This window comes from Eubalaena glacialis, chromosome 3 (assembly GCF_028564815.1).
Source record: "Eubalaena glacialis isolate mEubGla1 chromosome 3, mEubGla1.1.hap2.+ XY, whole genome shotgun sequence".
Taxonomy (NCBI): domain Eukaryota; kingdom Metazoa; phylum Chordata; class Mammalia; order Artiodactyla; family Balaenidae; genus Eubalaena; species Eubalaena glacialis.
This window is the reverse complement of record NC_083718.1, coordinates 4,165,382-4,187,930: the sequence shown is the minus strand read 5'-3', so window position 1 is coordinate 4,187,930 and position 22,549 is coordinate 4,165,382. Positions and strand designations below refer to the sequence as shown.

At 37.4% G+C, this 22,549-nt stretch overlaps 1 protein-coding gene across 2 annotated transcripts; it reads right to left on the bottom strand.

The window, feature by feature from the left end:
- Positions 1 to 556: 556 nt before the first annotated feature.
- ATP6V1G3 (ATPase H+ transporting V1 subunit G3) lies at positions 557 to 21,313 on the bottom strand. Of its 2 annotated transcripts, XM_061185265.1 has the most exons (4): positions 21,098 to 21,313; positions 7,910 to 8,010; positions 4,388 to 4,438; positions 557 to 770 (listed from the first exon to the last, which is right to left on the bottom strand). In XM_061185265.1, exons 1-4 carry the CDS (start codon positions 21,177 to 21,179, stop codon positions 597 to 599), a joined length of 408 nt encoding a protein of 135 aa, XP_061041248.1. In that variant the 5' UTR covers positions 21,180 to 21,313; the 3' UTR covers positions 557 to 596. The 2 variants fall into 2 exon arrangements, with proteins under 2 accessions (XP_061041248.1, XP_061041249.1); XM_061185266.1 differs by lacking the exon at positions 4,388 to 4,438 and having other exon boundaries at positions 21,098 to 21,309.
- Between the last annotated feature and the right edge of the window lie 1,236 nt (positions 21,314 to 22,549).

Genomic DNA, 22,549 nt, shown 5'->3' with positions numbered 1-22,549 from the left:
GCGGAGAGGATGGTTATATAACCCATTACTCTTTAAGTATCTATGTATCTGTCTGTCTATCTATCTATCATCTCTCTTTCTATCTATGAAGTTCTTATTCTTCTTTGAACTAGTGATAACATCTTACTGGTTTCCTCATTGATTATTGAATTAAATAAAATCCTTAACATATATTCATTTTATATCTGTATCAGAGTCATGATTATATCTCCCTTAAAAATGATCTTTTAACAACTGCAACTAAGAACACATTTTCTATACTGGTAAAAAGGAGAGGAAATTAAAAAAAAAACCTACACCCACTAAAAAATGGTCAAGTCCATGTTTTTTCTTCAAGTGTCTAAAAATATGTTGCCCTGCATTCCTGACTTACTCCGAGTTAAAAGACAAGGTCATAGCTATTACCAGGAAAGCTGTAACAACTTTTTTGTTGGTTTGCTTTTAAATTCAGTATTCATGTATGAATTATGTCACATTATAATCTGTAGATGTCTAGTAAATTTAAGATGTACAGTTCAAATCTCTTAATATAAACATGAAACCATAAGCAACCAGGGGGCATGCAGACACTGTTTATTGAACAATAGTGTGCACATTTAGTTGGCGATTCTGTAGTTTGCATGGATTTCTGGTTTCACGTCACAGACGATGCTCAAAAGCTGGTTGATCACACTTTCCATGGACTTGTTGTAGCTTCCATTCAGTTCTTTTATCTTCTCTAGGGTTTGCACTTCTATTTCTTCCGAGATATTACTCTGAGATCCCATTATCTGCCAAAATAAAACAGACAATTCACTACACTATACATCATATTAAAATTTAGTTGTTTTGTAAGAGTAGCATCAACATACATACACTACCAAATGTAAAATAGATAACTAGTGGGAAGCAGCCGCATAGCACAGGGAGATCAGCTCGGTGCTTTGTGACCACCTAGAGGGGTGGGATAGGGAGGGTGGGAGGGAGACGCAAGAGGGAGGGGATATGGGGTCATATGTATGCATATGGCTGATTCACTTTGGTGTACAACAGAAATTAACACAGTATTGTGAAGCAATTATACTCCAATAAAGATCTATTAAAAATTTTTAATTGTTTTGTAAGTTAAATTCATTTTGGCTTGTTTGTCATTTACATTATGCATTATTTTTCCAGAATTTTTTCAGAGAATGGGTAAGATCACCAGTGCTATGAGTGGGATGGATACACTTTTCTAAAAGAATATTATCTGCAAAAAGAAGTCAAACCTGAATCACTATGCTGTACACCTGAAACTATATTGTAAACCAACTATTAAAAAAAAGGAAGCTGGCCACAACAGGTGACTTCTACTTCTAAATTGACCTTCACACAGTACAAATTGAATGCAAGTTCACAATCATTATACCATGCTCAGAAATTTTTTCATGTATTGATATTTATAATAGTTTCCATTGAGTTCCTGTATCTTACCTATGCTTACTTTCTGTATTAAAAGTCTGGAAAATAAAGTTGAAAGACATCATTAAACCCATTTTGCTGGTCTTTAAAGAGCAAATACCTGGTTTGTCGATTTTTAAAATACATCATCTGAACTCATTAAATCTTTTTATTTTTTTTAGAAAGATACAGCCACAGTATGCTCAGTAAGATACTTTCACATGCACAGGTGTATCTTTTTTTTAGGTATTAGATATAATCTTGAAATTTTTGGTATAAATTGGGATATACAGACATTTGGTCCCTAATTTTTGTGGCTCGAGTTACAGTTTTTTGATGGTGTGAAAGTGATGCAAATTCAGTAGAAACTGCACTTTGAATTTTGATCTTTTCCTGGGCTAGTGATATTCTGTACGATCCTCTCTTGTGTTGCTGAGCAGTGGCGGCCACAGCTCCCAGTGAGTCCAGTGATCTCAAGGGTCAACAACCCTTATACTCACAGCCATTCTGTACCCAAACAACCATTTGGTTTTTCACTTTCGGTACAGTATTCAATCAATTACATGAGATATTCACTTTATTACAAGATCAGCTGTGTTAGATGACTTTGCCTAACTGTAGGTTAATGACAGTGTTCCAATCACGTTTAAGGCAGGCTGGGCTAAGCTATGATATGGGTAGATTAGGTGTATTCAATGCATTTTCGACTTTGATAGTTTCAACCTACCATGGCTTTATCAGGAGGTAACCCCACCATAAGCTGAGGAAGATCTGTACTTGTCCATTTAGTTCCATTGTAATTTTAGACTCTGTTTAACTTATCTTTCTGATTGGTCTTTCATGGGCAGTGATTCCCAGTATTTCCCAGTACCTCCTCTATCTCTTAGCCTCTCTGTCAAGTAATGATATGACTGAAATATAATTTTACCAGGGGAGTTACCAATTTAAAGGGATTCTTCAGAGAAACGCTTTGTAAGGTTATCCTTTGCTAAAGCAAACAGACAACTCCTAATTTCATCTCTGTTGTAAACTCAGCCTTTCTTGAACAAGACATGGCGGAGGCAACACAGCTGGTTTTTGTTTGTTTGTTTTTCTCTTCCATGAGTGTTTATGGAAAGTATACATTTAATTTAGTCCAAGAGACCTCACTAATGATTGATCTTTTACTTCAAGGTAAAGAAAGCTATTCTAAATTCTAGAATCCTCATGATCTTTCTGGGTCCCAAACTTGAAATCAAATGCAATTGAGGCGATCAGGTTCAAGTTCTTTTCTGTTTATAGTCCAGGCAATCGGGGCTTCCTAGTTCAAAGAAAATCATTTTGAGGTGATATAGCTTCTAAGACATCAAATAACTTTTATAAAATAACATTTTGATAAGTGAGTATACAAGAAGCACAGACATGTGGATGAAAATTCCCTTGCTACGAAGATATGAAAAATAGAAGAGAACTACTTATCAAAATAGTTCTACCAAAATAAAATTTTTCCTCTAAATCCAATATTGGATTTTTTTTTTTTTGAGTTTGAGTCTACCAAACTCAAAAAAAAAAAAAATTATTGTTTCTAAATTCAATGTCTTAAGCGGTGAAAAATTTAAAAGACACACAGTTATGAAACTATTATCTACTTTTCTTTGGAGTAGTGTTAAAAATAGTTATTATTAGGCTAAGTTGCTGCAACTGTCTTGAAGGACTTTGGAAAAGTTCATCTCAACCTTAAGCTCTTTATTTTTTATTTTTTATTGGAGTGTATTTGCTTTACAATGTTGTGTTAGTTTCTGCTGTACAACAAAATGAATCAGCTATATGTATACATATATGCCTTCCCTCTTCAACCTCCCTCCCACCACCCCCATCCCAGCCATCTAGGTCATCACAGAGCCCCGAGCTGAGCTCCCTGTGCTATACAGCAGCTTCCCACTAGCTATTTATTTTACACATGGTGGTGTATATATGTCAATGCTACTCTCTCAACCTTAGGCTCTTTATTTTTTAAATGGGGATAACATCACCCATTTGATGGGATCATTTTAAAAAGTCAGCCAGATTCATGAGTGCAAAGCGATGCTGTCCAACAGAAATGTAATAGCCCCAAAGTGAGCCATGTAAGTAATTTTAAATTTTCTAGAGTTGTATTTAAAAACTTGGTAAAATTAACTTGAATAATATTTTTATTTAACCCAATATAATCATACTATTATTTTAATATACAGTGTAATATTATTGCATTATTGTTTGTCATACTAAGTCTTTGTAATCTGGTATGTATTTTACATTTATAGAATGTCTTAATTTGGTCTAGCTACATTTCAAGTGCTTGGTAGCTACATGAGAATTACCATCATTTTTGACAGTGCAGGTCTAGGGCGGCAGATGACAGCCACTGGTATTAGTTATATTCTTAAGGTGCTTTGTTAAGGCAACATGATAATTTTCTGAAGATATTTATTATGAAGATGGTGTTTAGCACAGAAGCTTAGCACTGAACAAGTAATCAGTAAATGTTAGTAATGATTATTATGATTTCTCACTGTGTTGCTTGTATTTTAAAATTTGTATAATCCATCTTAAACTTTCAGAAACATTGGAATACCCTTGTCAATAACCCATACTCCTATGTCTCATTCTGCATAATTATATCACATTATTTCTGAGTTGATTTGATCTGCAATGATTTGAGTTTCTGCACTGTTTCCTAGATGGTACGTACCGTGACTCACCATACACCCTTTTAAATGGTCTTCCTTGGGAAGAATTGCATTTGTATCTGAAGACAGTGCTGCTTTAAGCCATGTAGGAGTTTAAATGAATGAATGTAAGCTCCACAAAGGGAGGGATAAGTGTCATCTCGTCCACTGATGAGTTATAACTGCCTCAAACATTGCCAGGCACATAGTAGATGCTCAATACATATTTGTTGAACAGAATAGAATGACCAGATCACCACGTGTGACAGAGAACTTATTACCTGTTCTACTGCTCTTCTTGGCCAAAGTCTGCTGCTTGAATATTTGGGACACTGTATAAATTAGAAGTTGATAATTAAGTGACACGTAATGGTACATTTGGTCAAAGGGTACAATTTGAAGACTTCTCTATGTGTATTTTCAAACCTTCAGTGTTGAGACTGATGTGTATAGCTTTACAGCTTAATGACCGATGGTGTTGGTGAAATCTTTCAGCATTCAATAAGTTTCTTTTTAAGTTGTTTACATGTTCCAGTTTAAGGGCAATCAGAGGTTCAGATCCCACACACAGTTTTGTGTTCTCAATTTGTGGTTGCTTCAAGGAAACAAAAATGTTTTCATGATATGAATTTAGGAAGAAAGATTAAAGACAAAAATCTTCAATATGCCCAGGGCAACCATTTTCAGGTCTTTGGTTTAGATGAATGGTGCATCTAACTTTTACTTGCATTAACAGTAGATTTAATTTTTCCACTGTAGTAGTCCAGATTTCTTTTTATCTTCTTCGGTAGAAGATGTTATTTTGTAGGACTTTTCCAAAGTTCTACAGGATGGTTGCAGTAACTCCATCACTATAGTTTTGTCTTTCTGAGACTATCATATAAATGGAATCATACAGTATTTACTTCGTATCCAATATAAATGGAATCATACAGTATAAATGATGGTCTTCTCTCACTCAGCATAGCATCTTTTTTAGAGTCACCCAAGCTGTTGCATATATTTTTAGTTTGGTCTTTTTCACTGCTGAGTGGTATGACATTCTAGCAAGGGATAAAGTGAAACAAGGAATAAGTAAATAAGCAAGGGATCAGTAAATCTTTGTTATAAAAATATTCGTTAATATACAGCCCACATTGGGATACTCGCTTCTATCGACAAGTCAGGGGAGTTGGAAAAACCCAGACATTAACAAGAGCTAAAAAGCAACCAAAAAAGTAGCATCAAGGAGCAACACCCACGGCAGGCAGAAAACTGGTTTCTTGGGTCTCCTCCCAGACCTCCCACATGCCCTGGGTTAACGATGATGAGCTTTAACTGGAATGGCGCTGTGCCCGACATATGGAGGTCACGCCAGGAAAGGAGATCTATGTTCGTGGTTGACAATACGCTCGAGGTAGCAGAGGCCTAAACATGCTGACCTTTTTATGTAAGCTTTTGATCAACTAGCTGTAAGATTGGCTTAGAGCGCTAATTATGAGAGTAAGGAGGAATTTTAATTATTCTCCGACGCAGAGAACAAATATCCTGAACCAGATTTACATTTTAGGAGATTCTTCTGGAGAAATAGTATTTCAAGAGATTAAACCCAGCCACTTTCTAAAATGATGGTCGGTTTTGTAATTACTTAAAAATGCATATATTAGAAATATCCAACACAGGATCAAAAGAGCTGATTGGTGTGAAGAATGATTATTTTTCCAGGTCCTAATATGGCATGGCTATGACAGAACTCAATAGGAAAAACAAAGGCATGGAAGAGATGTTTAGTTATTCATTCTTACTGGATACTTATTGGATACTTACTGTGGAGCAGACTCCATACCAACGTCAAGGAAAGCAACAGAGAACAAAATGAAGAACCGGCATTTTAGTACTTATGGTCCAGAAGGAAAGATAAACAATAAGCAAAATATGTAAATATATAATATATCCAGTAGTGATAAATGCTATGACTACAATGGGTACTTACTTTCTTTTTTTATGAGAGACACAATTTTAGATAAGGTGATCAGGAAGAAGAGCTAACAACTAAATAGAGCTCAAGGAGAGATGAATGTGTGTAAAAGAAGAAGATCCTTGGAATGGATAGAGCATATGCAAAGGCCCTGTGGCAGCAGCCTGTTTAGTTCTTCTGGGGAAAAACAGGGAGACATATGGCGAGAACAGAACAAGTAGGGACAAAAGTAGTAAAAAATGTTACAAATGACCAAAGTAGATATTGTTGTCTATTGCTGAAAAGTCTTCTGGTATTTCCTTATGATTTCCTTTTCAATTAGCTGGCTTCATTCCATAAATCTTTCATGAAAATATAAAGCAATGTTGTTTCCTACCCTAACATTTAAAAAATATCTGCAGTTCAGAGTAAAAGGTAAGTGCATGACATTTTCAGAGCTGACAGTTTAGAGAGATAGCCAAGGGCCAATCATAGAGGGCATATATGCATGTGTGGACTTGGGACTTTATGATTCCTTTTTCCAAATATCGATAAGAAGAATTTATTTTTGCTGAGTGGTCCACTTTGTCCTAGAAATGGCTTTTTATTTTAAGAAACAGCCCATTGGAAAAGTTTTTCCTACCATGTAATCCAATTTACCTGATCCCACATGAGCTCTGCACCTACTGCCACTAAAGTCAAAGCTGTAAACAGAGAGATTTACAAACTGCCTGTAGTTCATCTTGCAATGTCAGGCTTCTGCACAGAGCTTTATTTGTATTTTTGCTGAGGCAAAAAGAAAATATATAAACTTTAGTTATGGCAAATGGAATTTAAGCCATATTGCAATCAGCTCTGAAAAATTCATGCGCTTATATATTTTTTTACTGTAAACTGCAGATATTTTTTAAGTGCTAGTGTAGGAAAAAGCATTTCTTTATATTTTCCTAAAAGATTTGTTGAATGAAGCCAGCCAGTTGAAAAGGAAATCATAAGGAAATACCAGAAGACTTTTCAGCAATAGATGACAACATCTACTTGGGTCATTCCTAAATCTTGAATCCACCAAAGGAAATTTGGCCTAACAAGTTCATTGTAGAACACTGTACAACACTTTTTATTGATTCTATTAGTAAACGTTAACAGACAACAGCAACAAAAATGTTCTCTGATGTTTCTTTCTTTCTAAAATGTGTTAGTCAATAATCTGTTGTAGTTGTGGCTCGCGGGCTCTAGAGCGCAGGCTCAATAGTTGTGGCACATGGGCTTAGTTGCTCCGCAGCATGTGGGATCTTTCCGGACCAGGGCTCCAACCGGTGCCCCCTGCATTGGCAGGCCACAACTACTGAAGCCTGTGAGCCTAGAGCCCAAACTCCGCAACAAGAGAAGCCACCTCAATGTGAAGCCTGCGCACTGCAGTGAAGAGTAGCCCCCGCTCGCCGCAACTAGAGAAAGCCCACGTGCAGCAACAAAGACCCAACGCAGCCAAAAATAAATGAATAAATAAATTAATTAATTAAAAAAAATAATCTGTTGTAGGAATAATACTTTAACCAATTCCATCCACTTGTATGTTTGAGAACACGATTTTTAATCTACACTGTGTTAGATAATAACTATCGATTGTCACTTTCTATGACAAATCAAAAAGCCTTGGAAGTGAAAATATAAAATCAGTAATTCTGTAACGTTTAAGATTTCGCTTGCTATTCAGCCTTGGTTGAACTATAGTCGCTCCATCCAGTGTATTTTTCTCTCCTGGTAGTGTGCATGACACCTTATGAGGATTAATATCTTATCATTATTAATGAATAGTCATACCTTATAGTCTATGCTGCAAAAAATCAGTGCTGACTTTCTTACTTACCTTAGCGTGTTTCTGTCGAAATTCCTGATCTCTCTGCATTCTGTACTGGTCAATTTCTGCCATTGCTTCCTCCTTGGCTTGCCGCAAACGCTTGGCTTTTCCTGAAAATAAACAGTGGCATAGAAGGAGCGCTATTTCTTTTCAACCCATCTGGAATTTCCAACTTGATTTTTAAAAATATGGGTGAAGTCTTACATTATTTTTTGATGCTTTTTTTTTTTTTCTAGAATGACATCCTGCATTAAAAAACGATAGATATTGAAAAATTCCTGTTTTTTTTCAATTGGATTCTTTAGAACATGGAAATGACAATGTTCTTTCACACCTCCATGTTTCAATAAAATATCTGCCCATTTACTCACAGCAGTACCAGCCAGAGAACAGATTTTAGCTGTCACTGAGTCAAAAAGACATTATTTGGTCAGATTTTCTGTCCTGATTTGCTGCCAGGAATCCTTCAGTCCATACCAACTGGATTCTATTTAATACTGGCAGATCTCCAAGTGCACAAACATGCAGCTCAGACTCTATCAAACCAACTAACAATTTTTAAAAGCATTTTATTGGGTTTTTTCCTTGCCATTTGTTGACTCTAGAAAGTCTGATTAAGACCCAGAGCACATCAAAGTAGATACTTTTTGTAGTAGCTTTCTCTGAGGGGGACTTGAAAGTGATTGTAAAACCAACTGTTTTTAATGGTTAGGAGATTTAGTTAAGTAGCTCTCTTTTCTTTTATTAAGAGCAAAGGTGTAAGCCTTAAGCCAGCAGACAGCAATGTAGATGAAAGTTTCAGACAAACACAAAGCTGTGGAGACCATTAGGTAAGCACATGACTTTTTTTGACAACCAGAGTAAGTTTGGGGGGTTATAGAGTAATAGTCATCGCTGCTAGGCACTCACCACCCACCACCTTCAGATACTAATGCTTTGTGATCATTAAAACTTTAAAGAAATTCTCAACTGTATTAAAATTAATTTGTCTCGGAATCTATCATCTTTTTATTTTAGTTAAATGCCTTTATTCTTTTGCCCATTTAACATAGTTTCTTCTCTCTGATAAGGTCTCAAGCTTTTGTTCTTAATTTTTGTCAAGGGTTTGTTATATGGTGTAGATTTTGAACTAAATAAGTGTATTTTCAGACATAGAAAACAAACTTATGGTTACCAAAGGGGAAAGGGGGGAAGAGAGATAAATTAGGAATTTGAGATTAACATATATACAGTACTATATATAAACATAAATTAGATAAAATAGATAACCAACAAGGACTATATAGCACGGGAAACTATATTGAATATTTTGTAATAACCTGTAAGGGAAAATAATCTGAAAAAGAATATATATATATATATTATATATACACAGATATATATATATACACAGATAGATACATATATAGATATATATATAGATATAACAGAATCACTTCGCTGTACACCTGAAACTAACACAACGTTGTAAATCAACTATACTTCAATAAAAATAAAAATAATGAATAAATAAATAAATAAATAAATGTGTTCTCATTAAGTAGCATTAAAAAAATCTTAAATTTTTATCTATGTGTCAATCTAGATACAGGCTTTTACATGGTTTCGTCTTTCTGTACCTTCGTTGTGTTTGAGTGTAGATGGTGTCTAAATTTCTCTCCCTGCTGCCTATGAGTTGCTTTGCTAGTCACTGTATATAGATGGGATAAAGAGAGTCACTGAGTTATAAATTGAGATGTGTCTCTTTGAATATGTATTACCCTTGAATGGGACTGAGCTGACCTCATTCAGAACAGAATCTGTCTACATTCTCTGTAAAATCCAAGGTCTCATATAAATTAATGGTCTTCTGATGCTTGAGGCTTAATGGAACATTCACAGCAATGCTTACCTTTTTCCTGCTTAATTAATGCTCCTTACCATTTTGCATATACAGATTTCTTTATTGTCTATAGTTCTAACCATTTTGCGGCAACCAAACACATGCTATCCGCAGAACAATTAGATATGTTGACAAGGAAAGCTGTTGCTGGATCCCCAGCCCACTTTCTTATCACTGCTCATCATTCACATTAGGACAAAAATATATTTAAGATGTATTAACATTTTCTTAGTTATGATGGGTTGTAGGATACATAATGATGGGTTGTAGGATACGATTTTATCCAATCAACCACATAAAACATCTTGACTTTCCACCTTAATTGCAAAGTATGTAAAATATACTGGTTTCAAAGTCACGACTCTAGCACGTAAAAATAATAATAGAAAGAAGAAAATCTCCGTGTGCCCTGCCGCCGGGAAGAATCCAGTGCTTCACTTAAGAGGCTGCATATTAGCTCCATCACTCAGTGACAAGCTCAGAGTGTGTCTGATCCCCTCCTCATGGCACCAGTCACCTGCTGGTTCTCATTCAATTAAAGAGGAGAGCCACAGGGAAGTTGCTGCTGGCACAGCAATTTTCTGGAAGGACCGGGCAGCTGCCGCCTGTGAGAGCTTGCATATGTTCCACCTGATTTCATCCAGGGCAAGAAACTAGAGCCTCACGCTGGCTGTCTCACTGGAGGTGAAGCAAAATGCATGCATCAAATCCACTTGTATTAACCTCTAGCTGGCTTCTCTGTCTGTGCGGGAGATTTCCAAATTTTAAAATTACACCTCTTTTGGAAAGACAAATACCATTTGATATCGCTTATATGCGGAATCTAAAAAAAAATGATGCAAATGAACTTATTTACAAAACAGAAACACAGTCTTAGAGAATGAACTTATGGTTACCAGGGGCAATCGTGTTGGGGTGTCGAGGGATAGATTGGGAGTTTGGGATTGGCATGTACACACTGTTATATTTTAAATAGATAACCAACAAGGACCTGCTGTATAGCACAAGACACTCTGCTCAGTACTCTGTAATAACCTAAATGGGAAAAGAATTTGAAAAAGAATGGATACTTCATGGGTATAACTGAATCACTTTACACCTGTAACTAACACATCACTGTTAACCAACTATGCTCCAATATAAAGTAAAAATTAAAAGAAATAACAGCATAAAAAAATTACACCTCTTTCTTCTTAAGCATTAAAAACATGGCTGCTGTGAACCAAAAGGGGTTCATTTTCTTATTTCTCAATACTTTCTCTATCAAACACAAGGGCGACCGTATGGGACAGTCCAGATTTTAAATACAACAGTCAAATTTTTGTCCCAAATTTCCTCCAAGATTACACAGGCTTACTAGGCTGAATGTTCTAATTTTTGTTTTAGAGAATGTGGTGATCTCACGCGTCACGATTTTAAATGCTGCTAAAGCAGGTGCTTCAGGGTGGTGCAGGAAAGGATGGTTTTCATCTATTCATCCATTATTCATTCAATATTTATTGAACATGTACTACTTGTTATGCACAGGGCTAGAAACAGAAAAATATATGATATGGTCCTTGCCTCTAGCTGAGGTACATATGGTGTATTTTTGTTTTCTTGGCTGCGATGCGAGGCATGCAGGATCTTAGTTCCTTAACCAATCAGGGATCCAACCCACACCCCTTGCATTAGGAGCACAGAGTCTTAACCATTGGACAACCAGGGAAGTCCCAATATGGTGTATTTTGGAAACATGTACATGCTGCTTCAACATCCAAGAGGAAAATTAGAAAATGCATAAAATTGTGAAGGATACACAAAATCAACTGTGAAAGCAATGAAACAGAAATCTTGGTTCTATTTGTTTTGTGACAGTTAAAAATGACAACATTTATGGAAACTTCTACTATGAAAATTCTAGAGCCTGTGCTTCCCCTTCATCCCAAGAGTCATGTTGCATCTTCTGGTAACAGAGGAAGTGAAAAATACAAACAAATAGACCCACACATGTAGAGTAAGGGGCTCAGAAAATGCTGCTAGGGGAGGTCAGGGAAGACTTCTGAGGAGGAAACGTTAAGCTGAATAGACTTATTAGCCAGGACAGAAATGGGAATGAATTGTCTACTTTTGAGATTAGAAAAAATACAAAACAATCTTTTCTGAGATATTTTTGGGAAAACTGGACTACCAGGGAATTCCCTTATTTTTTAAAATTTATTTTATTGAAGTATAGTTGATTTACAATGTTGTGTTAATTTCTGCCGTAGCGCAAAATGATTCAGTTATACATATAGATACATTCCTTTTTTCATATTCTTTTTCGTTATGGTTTATCACAGGATACTGAATACAGTTCCCTGTGCTTTACAGTAGGACCTTGTGGTTTATCCATCCTCTATATAATAGTTTGCATCTGTTAATCCCAAACTCCAAATCCATCCTTCCCCCACCCCTCCTCCCCCTTGGCAACCACAAGTCTGTTATCCATCCGTGAAGTCACTCATTTTTAGACATTTGGTTTGTCACACAGAAATGTCCTACATTCAACAAGCCATTATTGGGATCTATTCCATAGGATGTTTTGTGGGAGGAAAAGTAGGAGAGAAAGATGTTTGGATTGATTTTTAGGTGATTTGTGGGGAAAGGATTAAGAAATTGGGCAGGTTACACCTGAACTCTATGTGGGGACAGAGGGCAAGGCTCACAGCTGCATCCTGCCTGGCTTCTTGGCTAGAAGAGACCAAGGGACTGAGTGTCCCAAGACGCTGATGGGTCCTTGAGACACTCTGTTGGTTGTACGGCTAAACTGGTTCTGGAATTCGTTCTGGTGAGAAGACAAGATGCCACTGATCATTTCAGAAGGAAATCAGAATGATACAGTAGGCACTGATACAATAAGATGTTAGAAGCTTTGTAAACTTGAGCCAGTTATTTAGAGTTTCTGAACCTGAGTATTCTCATCTATAAAACAGATTTAAGAATCTACTGCAAAGAGTCATTGGAAGGATTTTAAAAATTGTATATGAAGTGATTGTAAGAATATGTAACAATTTCTAATCATTGTTAGGAAAACAGATTCCAATTCCTGGGGGCCTTTTGCTAAGAAGGAAGGCAGCGAGTAAAGCATGAGCTGGAGGAAAGGTCCCTAGGATGTCACCAAAAAAGAAGCCTCTGTAGGCTTCCCTGAGGACACCTATGTGGGGATATCCAGAGGGCGGCTGAACAGACATCTTTGGAATTCAGGAGAAAGGTCTAAAAAGGAGACAGAGATTTGCTTATTAGTCATCTGAGTTTGTGCGTGTACTAGTCCTAGCAGCGGGTTTGCACTGAAATCAATGCCAGGGGACGGGGTGGGGGTGGTGGTGGTGTATGGAATGAGAAGAGAAGAGGGCTAAGGTCTCAACCTAGGGATCGCCAGCATTGGGGGATGAGGAAAGGAAGGGGAGCCTCAGGAGGATCTGAGAGTGGTCGTCGGAGAAGTAGGGGAAACCAAGAGAGAGGACAGAGCAGTGCAAGGAGGAGGTGGCCAACACACGTTCCACGGAGTGGAATTAAGAGACATTTAACCAACCAATACTCCTGTCTATCTACCATGTCCCCCACTCTTCTAGGTCTGTGGATACAGCAGTGAGAACCCCAAACAGACAAAATTTTTGCTCTCGTGGAGCTCTGGATGTAAGAGGGAGAAGCAGAGGTAGGAAACAGGCAGTAAGGATATGACACGGCAGGGGTGATGAGCGCTGTGCTGACGAATCAAGGCGCCTAAGGGACAGAGAGACGGCAGTGGGTGCTGACACAGATAGTACAAGCCTTTCAGAGGACGGGATACATGAGCAGAGACTTCAAGGAATGAGACAACTAGCCATGCAAATGCCTGAAAGGGAAGAGCATTCCAGGCAGAGGGAACAGCAGAGGCAAAGACCCTGAGGGGGAAGGGTATTTGACCGGTTCAAGGAACAGTAAAAGCATCCGCCTGGCTGGGTCACAGGTCAAAGAGAGCAGAATGGTTGAATGTTAGGAAATGATATCAGAGAGGCAGCAGTGAGACCAGGTCACAGAGACCTCATGGGGATGATAAGGACTTGGATCCCTGAGGTGCTAAAGCCATGAAGGGTTTTTAGCCACAATGTGGCGTTATACTACTTCTGATTTAAAAGGATTTCTTGGGACTTCCCTGGTGGTCCAGTGGTTAAGACTCTAAGCTTCCAATGCAGGGGGCACAGGTTCGATCCCTGGTCAGGGAACTAAGATCTCACATGCCGTGCATAGTGACCAGAAAAGAAAAAAAAATACAAGAAAGGATTTCTTTGGCTAGTGTGGTGAAAATAGATTGTAAGGGCTAGGGAGAAACAGGAAGATCGATTTGAAATCTATTGCAATAGGTTAGACAAATGTTAATGATGATTAGAAATAGTAGAGCAGCAGTGGAATTGACAAGAAGTTCTATATACTTTGAAGACAGAGTTGATGGATAAACAGGAGAGACAGATGAGTCAATGCTGGCTCCATCATTTTATTTTGGGGCAGAGTCAAGAGAGCAGTTTAATTGAGATGCCCATTAAACATCTAGTGGTGATGGGGAGAAGGCTGATGTTTATATAAATTTGGAGATCAGGGAAGCAAGTCGGGCTGGAAATATTAAGTTTGGGAATCATCCGCCTGGAGCCAGGATTTAAAGTCATGGAATTAGATGTAATCACTTAGGAAGTATCTGTGGATACAGAAGAGAGCAAGTCCCACCTGGGGCCCCAACCGTAGAGATTGGGAAGATGACAGAAAACCAAGCATGAGAGCAGGGCTGCATAGTCTAGTGAGGGAAGAGTTTCAGAGATGAAAGAGGAATTCAGTTGGGACTGAGATAGTTAATTAATTGGATTTAGCAACTTTGCTGGTCTTGACAAGGGGGACTTTGGCGGAGTTGGAGGGACAAAAGTCTGATTAGAGTGGGTTCAGGAGAAAATGGAGTTTAAAAAAATGTAGACATGGGGAATACAGGCAACTTCTTTGAGACGTTTTCACTAACAAAAACAGACTAAGAAGGTAAGGACTCAGGACAGCCAAGTGAATCTGACAATTAGAGGATGTTGGATTGTGTCCTTCAAAATATGTTTACATCTGGTACCTGCGAATGTGACCTTACTTGGAAAGAAGGTCTTCGCAGATGCAATCAAGTTAAAATGAGGTCATGCTGGATTGAGATGGGCCCTACATCTGATGACTGGTGTCCTTCTAAGTGATGTTGGATTGTGTCCTTCAAAATATGTTTACATCTGGTACCTGCGAATGTGACCTTACTTGGAAAGAAGGTCTTCGCAGATGCAATCAAGTTAAAATGAGGTCATGCTGGATTGAGATGGGCCCTACATCTGAGGACTGGTGTCCTTCTAAGGAGAGGCAGATCTGGAGACAGAAGCATCGGGGCACAGAGCAGACACACAGGGAAGAAGGCCATGTGATTACAGAGGCAGAGATTAGAAGGATGCAGCTCCAAGCCAAGGAAAGCCAAGGATTGCAGGCAATCAGCAGAAGTTAGGAGAGAGGCACAGGACAGATTCTCCCTGTGGGGCTCCAGGAGGAAGCGACCCCACCAGCACCTTGTGTCTGGACTTCTGGCCACCAGAACTGGAGGTTAATACATTTCTGATGTTGTAAGCCACCCTCTGTGTGGTGATTGGTTACAGTAGCCCTAGGAAGATAATACAGTGGCTTAGAGAATCAGAGAAACAATGTTAGCTGAGCTTTGGAAACCAAGTCAGATACTTGAGTGTGGTACAAAGAGTAGGTATACAAATGAAAAAAAAATAGGCACAAACAGAGCAGAGGTCACCTTGATTTGGTATAAACACAAAGTGCACTTGAGGAATGCTTGGAGATTTCTATCTGTTGCTAATAACATTTTTATTCTGCTCTACCACGTAGAAGAGAAAAAGAAAAAAGCTTTCTTGGCTTTGGGGGGGTTGTTAATATTATGATATAACCAACCTGGTTTGAAGAATGCTTTTATTTGGCTCACCTACTACAAACATTGGAAAAAGTGAAGTCGCCAAGGAAACAAAGAAGCTCCTCTCTTCTGGTGCCTACCCTCATCTCTCCTTTCATTACTCTACCTCCTTGTAATTACTTTGCTTTTTCTTTTACTTGTTCTTTCCTTGTTAAAAAAAAAAAAATATATATATATATATATCATAAGTAGTTTTGTGTAGATCCTGGACTGAATATAACGAAATGTTATTAAAAGATGAAAATGTTGTGTGGTTATTATTTTAACATGACCCACTCAAAGAAATGAAAGTCCAATATACTTACAAATACCCCATTAGTCTGTGGACTATAAAGAAAAAGGAAGAATTTACAAGCCTACAAAACATACAAAACAGGGCCATGAAGTTTTACTGTAACAATTTTTATTTTATTAGTTCAGTAGAAGTCGTATCTTCATGAATCAGAACACACACTTGCATAGTGAAAATTGATGAAATCAAGGTGCTTGTTTAAATAAACTTGGAATATCTGTATACTGGGAAACAAATAAACAATTTAAAATGTTGATTTACAAAAATATTTTTGGTAGGCCTCCTAGAGATCCAAACAAATCTGCATTATTGTATTCACTGATGTGTTATCTAAGTAAGAAGTAGAAATATTTAAATTATTTATTTTGCACTAAAGTATAATTCAATGGGGACTTCATCAAAGATGCTGAGGAGGTCAGGGGAACTCAGTTGAACTCAGAATCCTTGTTATTAAGTAGCGGAAGAATACTCATAGCTAATTCTTGTGCAGCCCCTTCTGGGTACCAAGGGGTGTTTTAAGTCCTTTATAAGCATTCGCTCAGTTGATTATCACATCAACTCCACGAGGTAGATACTGTTCCTCCAATTTGAGGTTAAGGGGGCCAAAGCATCAGGATCCTAAGAGACGACCTGCCCAGTGCCACCCAGCCAGTTGGAGGCTCAGCCCACATTGTCTGGTTGCAACCCCTGCGGGTGTGTCCCATTCCAAGATTGCAGTTGTATAAGTGAAATAAATACTGCTCTCATAAAAGGTCATAACTTAAAGTAAAAAATCATATTCCAAAGAAACACAAGTCCTTATTCCTCCTGTTGATAATGGTACCTTGAATTTCTATTCTAATTCTGATCAAAGATGCAGTTCAATTCCCCAAACCTGGGCTCCAGGATAGGCCCCAGTTCTGTTGCAAAAATGTATTTAGTTTGTCTTCGGCCAACACACCCACTTTGTTGCTTTGATTGATGAACAACTTTTAGGCAAAAGGTATTAACTTCAAGTAAGATTATTTAAAACAGTGTCAACCTACTGTGATTCCATCTAAATTCAACCAAACAGTGTCTCAAATAAAAATTTAGGTGAGGGTCTTAACTAATAAATACAATGGAATCCATCATCAGTGAATAGAGGCAAATTATCTAGAAGCAGACCCAGTCTCCCCCATTATAAGAAAAATTGACCCAGAAGTTGCAGCAGTTGTAAAAAAGAATGAAATTAGACTGTGTATTCTATTCTTCTATTTCATTCTTCTATTGTTATTACTTATAGTAATATACAATATATATAGTATAAGTTAAAAACAAAAATAACTATTTAGTTTGTACTCTACTGCCTTAGGCATCATTTTCTGATCCTTAAAAAAATGTGGCCATATATGTATTAAATATTTATATAAAATATAATATATTTAATATTATAAACATAATATATAATATAAATATTATATATAATATTTTATTCTTATATAGTTTTATAGTTTAAGAAATATAAAAGATATTTATATATTTTAGAAAAGAAAAAATTGAAACTCAGAGATGCTCAATAACTTGTACAAAGAAACATAAGAAAAAGCCAATGTTTTTTCTATTTTGTTGCCTCACTTTTTAAGTCTGTTCACTCACCCCCATCCCCGCACTCCCCCTCCCACAAAACAAAACAAAAAGACTCATCTGTCTCAGCAGCTGGTAAGTGGGGACCTGTGATCCTTATACACGGGGCCTCCAACCCCTAATCTGTACCCCTGTAGGCAAAACCTTTATTTTTTTAACATTTATTTATACCATCTACTGGATTATGTAACAGCTTCACCGGGATCTGAGGCAGCCTCCTTAATGGAATAAATCAATATTTTTGCAACATAATATTAAACATATCCATCTTATTAATCTTATATTTTTCTAAAATGATTAACATGTAAATTGCTGTTTTTTCTCTCTCTCCCTCCCTCTCTTTCTCCCTTTTAAAATGAATATTCCCAAGTCTCTTTCTAGCAGAGACTCTATGTGTGAGTTTCTGAGGGACTTTCAAATAAATGGATTTAAGAAAGAGATGGTGATTCTAGACCTTCTACAATGGTGTTCACTATTGTGATCTGTTGGTTCTCATTCTGAATCTCTATTCTGCCTTCGTATGTCAGATTTTCAAATAAATCTCTTTACGGAAAAAAATAAAGTGAAACATACGGGTTTATAAAAATGATGGTTATCTGTACCTCTCATGTCATTTACATATTTACGTCACTGGGGAATTCTTTAAGGAAAGGTCTAGGTCTACTCATCAGCATATGTATTAGAGTGGCTTGGAAATGGTGGGTGCCCGATAAGTACTTATTGAATTAAATAAATGAATGAAATAAAACATAGTGAAATATGAGAGAAGCTACAAAATACCAGGTAGCAAAGGTATTATTTTATTTTGCCTTAGCATGCTTAAGAAGTGAGTATGATACCCAATTATAGCTGGGCAAGAAAACAGCTTCTATCCAGTGAAAATGGTTCTCAAAGCTCTTTGAGGCAGAGGAGAGACATTCTCTGTAAAATTGAGTGCAGAGGTTATTGGTTGCAATAACATTTGGAAACATATTTTCCAAAATGTTTTTAAGGTCTGGGTATTTACTATTACTGATTGATATTTGCTTGAATATTTAAGAACAAAGACGAAGGAAAAAAAAAGTATACAAGTACTTTAAGTGACCGGCAAACAAAATGAACATTTTGTATACAAATAATACAGTATGGATTTTCTAGTACTGACTTCTGAGGAAAGATTGACCAAGGACAGCATACATATTTGAAGAAAGGAAAAGAAGTTTGGCTTTTATCTTTATTATGAAATCTGAGCTTAGATTGTTCTGACTGGTTCCCACTTTCAAACAACTTGTATGATTCACAGTACTTCTCTAATGATGTTGAAAAAGGAGAGGTAGTTGGTAAAAATCATTTGGATCCTATAATAATATTGATTCTTTTTTTTGTTTCTCATTTGTTGTTTACTTATTTTTTTTATTGAAATATAGTTGATTTACAATGCTGTGTTAATTTCTGCTGTATAAGCAAAGTGATTCAGTTATACATATATATATATATATATATATACACATTCTTTTTTTAAATATTCTTTTCCATTATGGTTTATTATAGGATACTGAATATAGTTCTCTGTGCTGTATAGTAGGACCTTGCTGTTTATTGATAACATCGATTCTGTACATGCTTTATCATTGTTTCATTTCTTCCATAATGGAAAACAAAGGTAACATAATGATCACATCTTAAAATAAGTTGGTCTTCTGTTCTGGATATTTTAAATGTGGTAAAGAAATCTGAATAAAAAATAAGGGAGTTTTCTACACTGTTTCAGCTGGCAGGTCCTGGGCTGCTTTGTTTCCTGTACAAGTACTCTGCATTCATACCATTTTGCCATCCTTGGCATGGTTTCTTATAGAAAAAGAAATGGAGAAGTAGGTAAAGTTTTCTTTTTCATTATCTTTCGCTGTCCTGTTCTCTTTTAGTTCCTCCACATGGGGTCTTTTTCTTTTTTGTTGTTGGTGCCCACCTTGCTGAGTGTTCAGGAAATCAATTTATCTTAAGAAAGGAAAATGATTTTGCCTGCGGTAGAAAACCCCAGGGGACAGAGCAGTGCCTCAGCCCGACTTCCTCTCTCGCATTGTAATGTCCTGTGCCTGCATTTCATGCAATACACTGAAACTAGCTTCTGCCAGTATCACCCTATTCCTATCACTCCATGCATCCAACGACTTACATAAGCAACGATTTTAAGACATGATCCCTATCTCGCAAGGTTTTGAATCTAATTGCAGAGACAGGGCATGTGATTAGGGAGAAGGTAAATGACATACCTTGCTATAGATTAAGTCATCATGTGATATGAAATGGGACAGTGGGAAAAACAGAGGTCTTGGCCCAGGGAACCTGAATCTGGGTTGCAGATCTGCAATCTTAGTTTATTCATTATAAAAATCATGTACGTTTTGTACCATGCAGTTGTTAAGATCGTGGCTGGGTAATCAGACCCCATCCAAATCCAGTCTCTACCATTTACCCTCTGTGCGACCTTGGGAAAGGGGCATAATTTCTCTAAGCATCACTTTCCCCTTTTTGCAAAATAGATTTGTGTGAGGGGTAAATAAGATAAGCTTTGAGCATGGTACTTGGATGATATTTTCTATTTTTAAAAAATATTATGGCAAATTATGGACTCTCAGTTTCTACATACGTGAAATGGAAATAATAGTGATACCTAATTCATACGGTTGTTGTGAGTATCAAGGAGAACAGGAAGAGGGTTGAGGTTTATTGAGAACATCTTACCTGTTAAGTCAGTAGATGCAGGGCTAAATGGCAAGAATATTAGAAAATGAGAATAAAATGGAAATATTTTTAAAGATTAGAAATTAAAAGCTATCCAGAGAAGGAGGAGAATGAGACATTAACTGTTATGATCACAATTTTACAGAAACAGAAACCGAAGCTTACAGAGGTCAAGTCACTTGCTTAAGTTCACTCCCTAGTAAGTAGATTCAATCTGGAAGTTGTCTATCGCTCTCTTTTTTTTTTTTCTTGGCCACACTGCACGGCTTGTGGGATCTTAGTTCCCCAACCAGGGATTGAACACAGCCCTGGCAGTGAAAGCACCAGGTCCTAACCACTGGACAGCCAGGGAATTCCCAGTGGTCTATCTCTGAACCATGTCACAATATTGAGACACTGAGGCTGGGCAATGTGAAGGAACTTGCAGAGGCAAAGCTTAAGCCTGTGTCTCCATAACTTCAATGTCCATTATCATTTCACTTAGCAGGTGGCCTGTCCAAAAGATCTGAGCTGGCAAAATCCATCCCCACTACAGTGATGGGGGACAGACAACTGGGTAGTTTCTATGAACTGGCCAAGGTCTCCCAGGGAGTGTGGTGGAACCGGGATTTAACCAGAGTCTGCCTGCCCCTGAGATCCGTGCTCATCCTACTGCGCCCCCCTCGTCCCTTTTTGTGACAAAACCCTCACAAATCAGACAGAATGGAGACTTACTCTTCTTAGCCTCCTCGAGCTTGTCCTTGGCCCTTTTCTCTGCCTGGAGGAGCTGGTGGATCCCTTGAGACTGGCTGGTCATGGCGGAGGCTCCAAGTCCGGCGGCTTCTGTGACTCTGGGAAGTGATGGATCTGTTTATCCTTAGAGAAATCACCGCATAGCTCAAATTGTCACGTCAACAGTGAGTTCTAAGCACAGCTGTGGGTTCCAGAATGGCCTGAGTGAGTAGGATAGCTGGGCTCCAAGGAGAGCCCAAGGGTGGAATCCAGAAGAACAAGTTACGTCAAGGAAGTTGAGAATTTATTTCTGCCAACTTTAGCTCTTTTCTATGAAAGGGGTGTTGCATCTACTTACAAAGAGCGAGTTAAGAGGTCTTTAGGGAGATCAGCGTCCCTATCCTTCCTAGGAATACTGACTTATTTACTGAATTTTTCTTTCAAGTTACGACACTCTTTGTTCTTTGTCCTGGTGGTTCTAGTTTCAGGTCTTTATTTGTTTCTAGTGATTCAATTATCTCCTCAGAACAAATTTATTAACATTTTGGGAGGAAAGGGGATTTCCTGGGTTTATGATAGACATCTATTCTGTTCTCTCCCTAGGCCTCAGGTGATAGGAAAGAAAAGGATTCTTTGGGGCTTTGTGTTGTTCTGTAGCAGTGCTGTTTGCTAGAGTTCGATCTTTGTACAGTGACTAAATCAGCATTAAGGGAAATATTACTGAAGTTTTTGAGTTTAAATTAAAATCATCTAAACATGCATTTTATGTTAATTGCTTTGTGCTTGCATTGGGGGTTGTCCTAAGACAGTCCAATAAAAGCCATCATATTTGATTTGATTCAATCCACTAGTGATTGGACAAATCGGAACGTTCATCACAGTAGAGGATCATAAAATATCATTCACACATATCTAAGAGTTTTATTTGAAATGAAAAGTTAATCTTTTGACATATAGCCAAGGCTTTATAATCAGCAGAGTGGAGTGTCATGTACTATTGCTTTCATAAGCTACACCTCTGTTGCCTCATCTGTAAATACCAGGTGCAATTTCTTTCAATAGATGAATGAATTTACAGATAAGTAGAATACATTCTGAGAGCTAAATCTTTTAAGATTTTAGTTTCCTCCTAACAGTTTAAAAATATCTCATCATCCATACCTGTATCAAAGCACCAGGTGTACATCATGTGTACAAATCTTTCCAAAAAAAAAAAAAGGTCTTTTTCACAAGGGCACCTTTCTTTCTTTTTGCATTCATATTTAATCATTTTATAAAATTTAATTTTTATTGCATAATTACAATCCAACTGGGATAAACAGATATGTGAACAAACACAGCTCTTGGTAAACGCAGATTTCAATTGTAAGAGCAGAAGACTGAAGGCGAACTAGAAACTCGTTCATTGCCTTCAAGTTTGGTCTGTCTTAGGCATCAGTTAGTACTTTTTTACTA

Bases quoted from the DNA above. Each gene is read 5' to 3' on its own strand.
- ATP6V1G3 (XM_061185265.1), bottom strand. From the start codon at position 21,179: ATGACCAGCCAGTCTCAAGGGATCCACCAGCTCCTCCAGGCAGAGAAA. The intron at 8,011-21,097 runs GTAAGTCTCCAT...GTTTATTTTCAG, and splicing joins GCTCGAGGAGGCTAAGAAGA to GAAAAGCCAAGCGTTTGCGG. The intron at 4,439-7,909 runs GTAAGTAAGAAA...TAATTTATACAG, and splicing joins TTCGACAGAAACACGCTAAG to TGTCCCAAATATTCAAGCAG.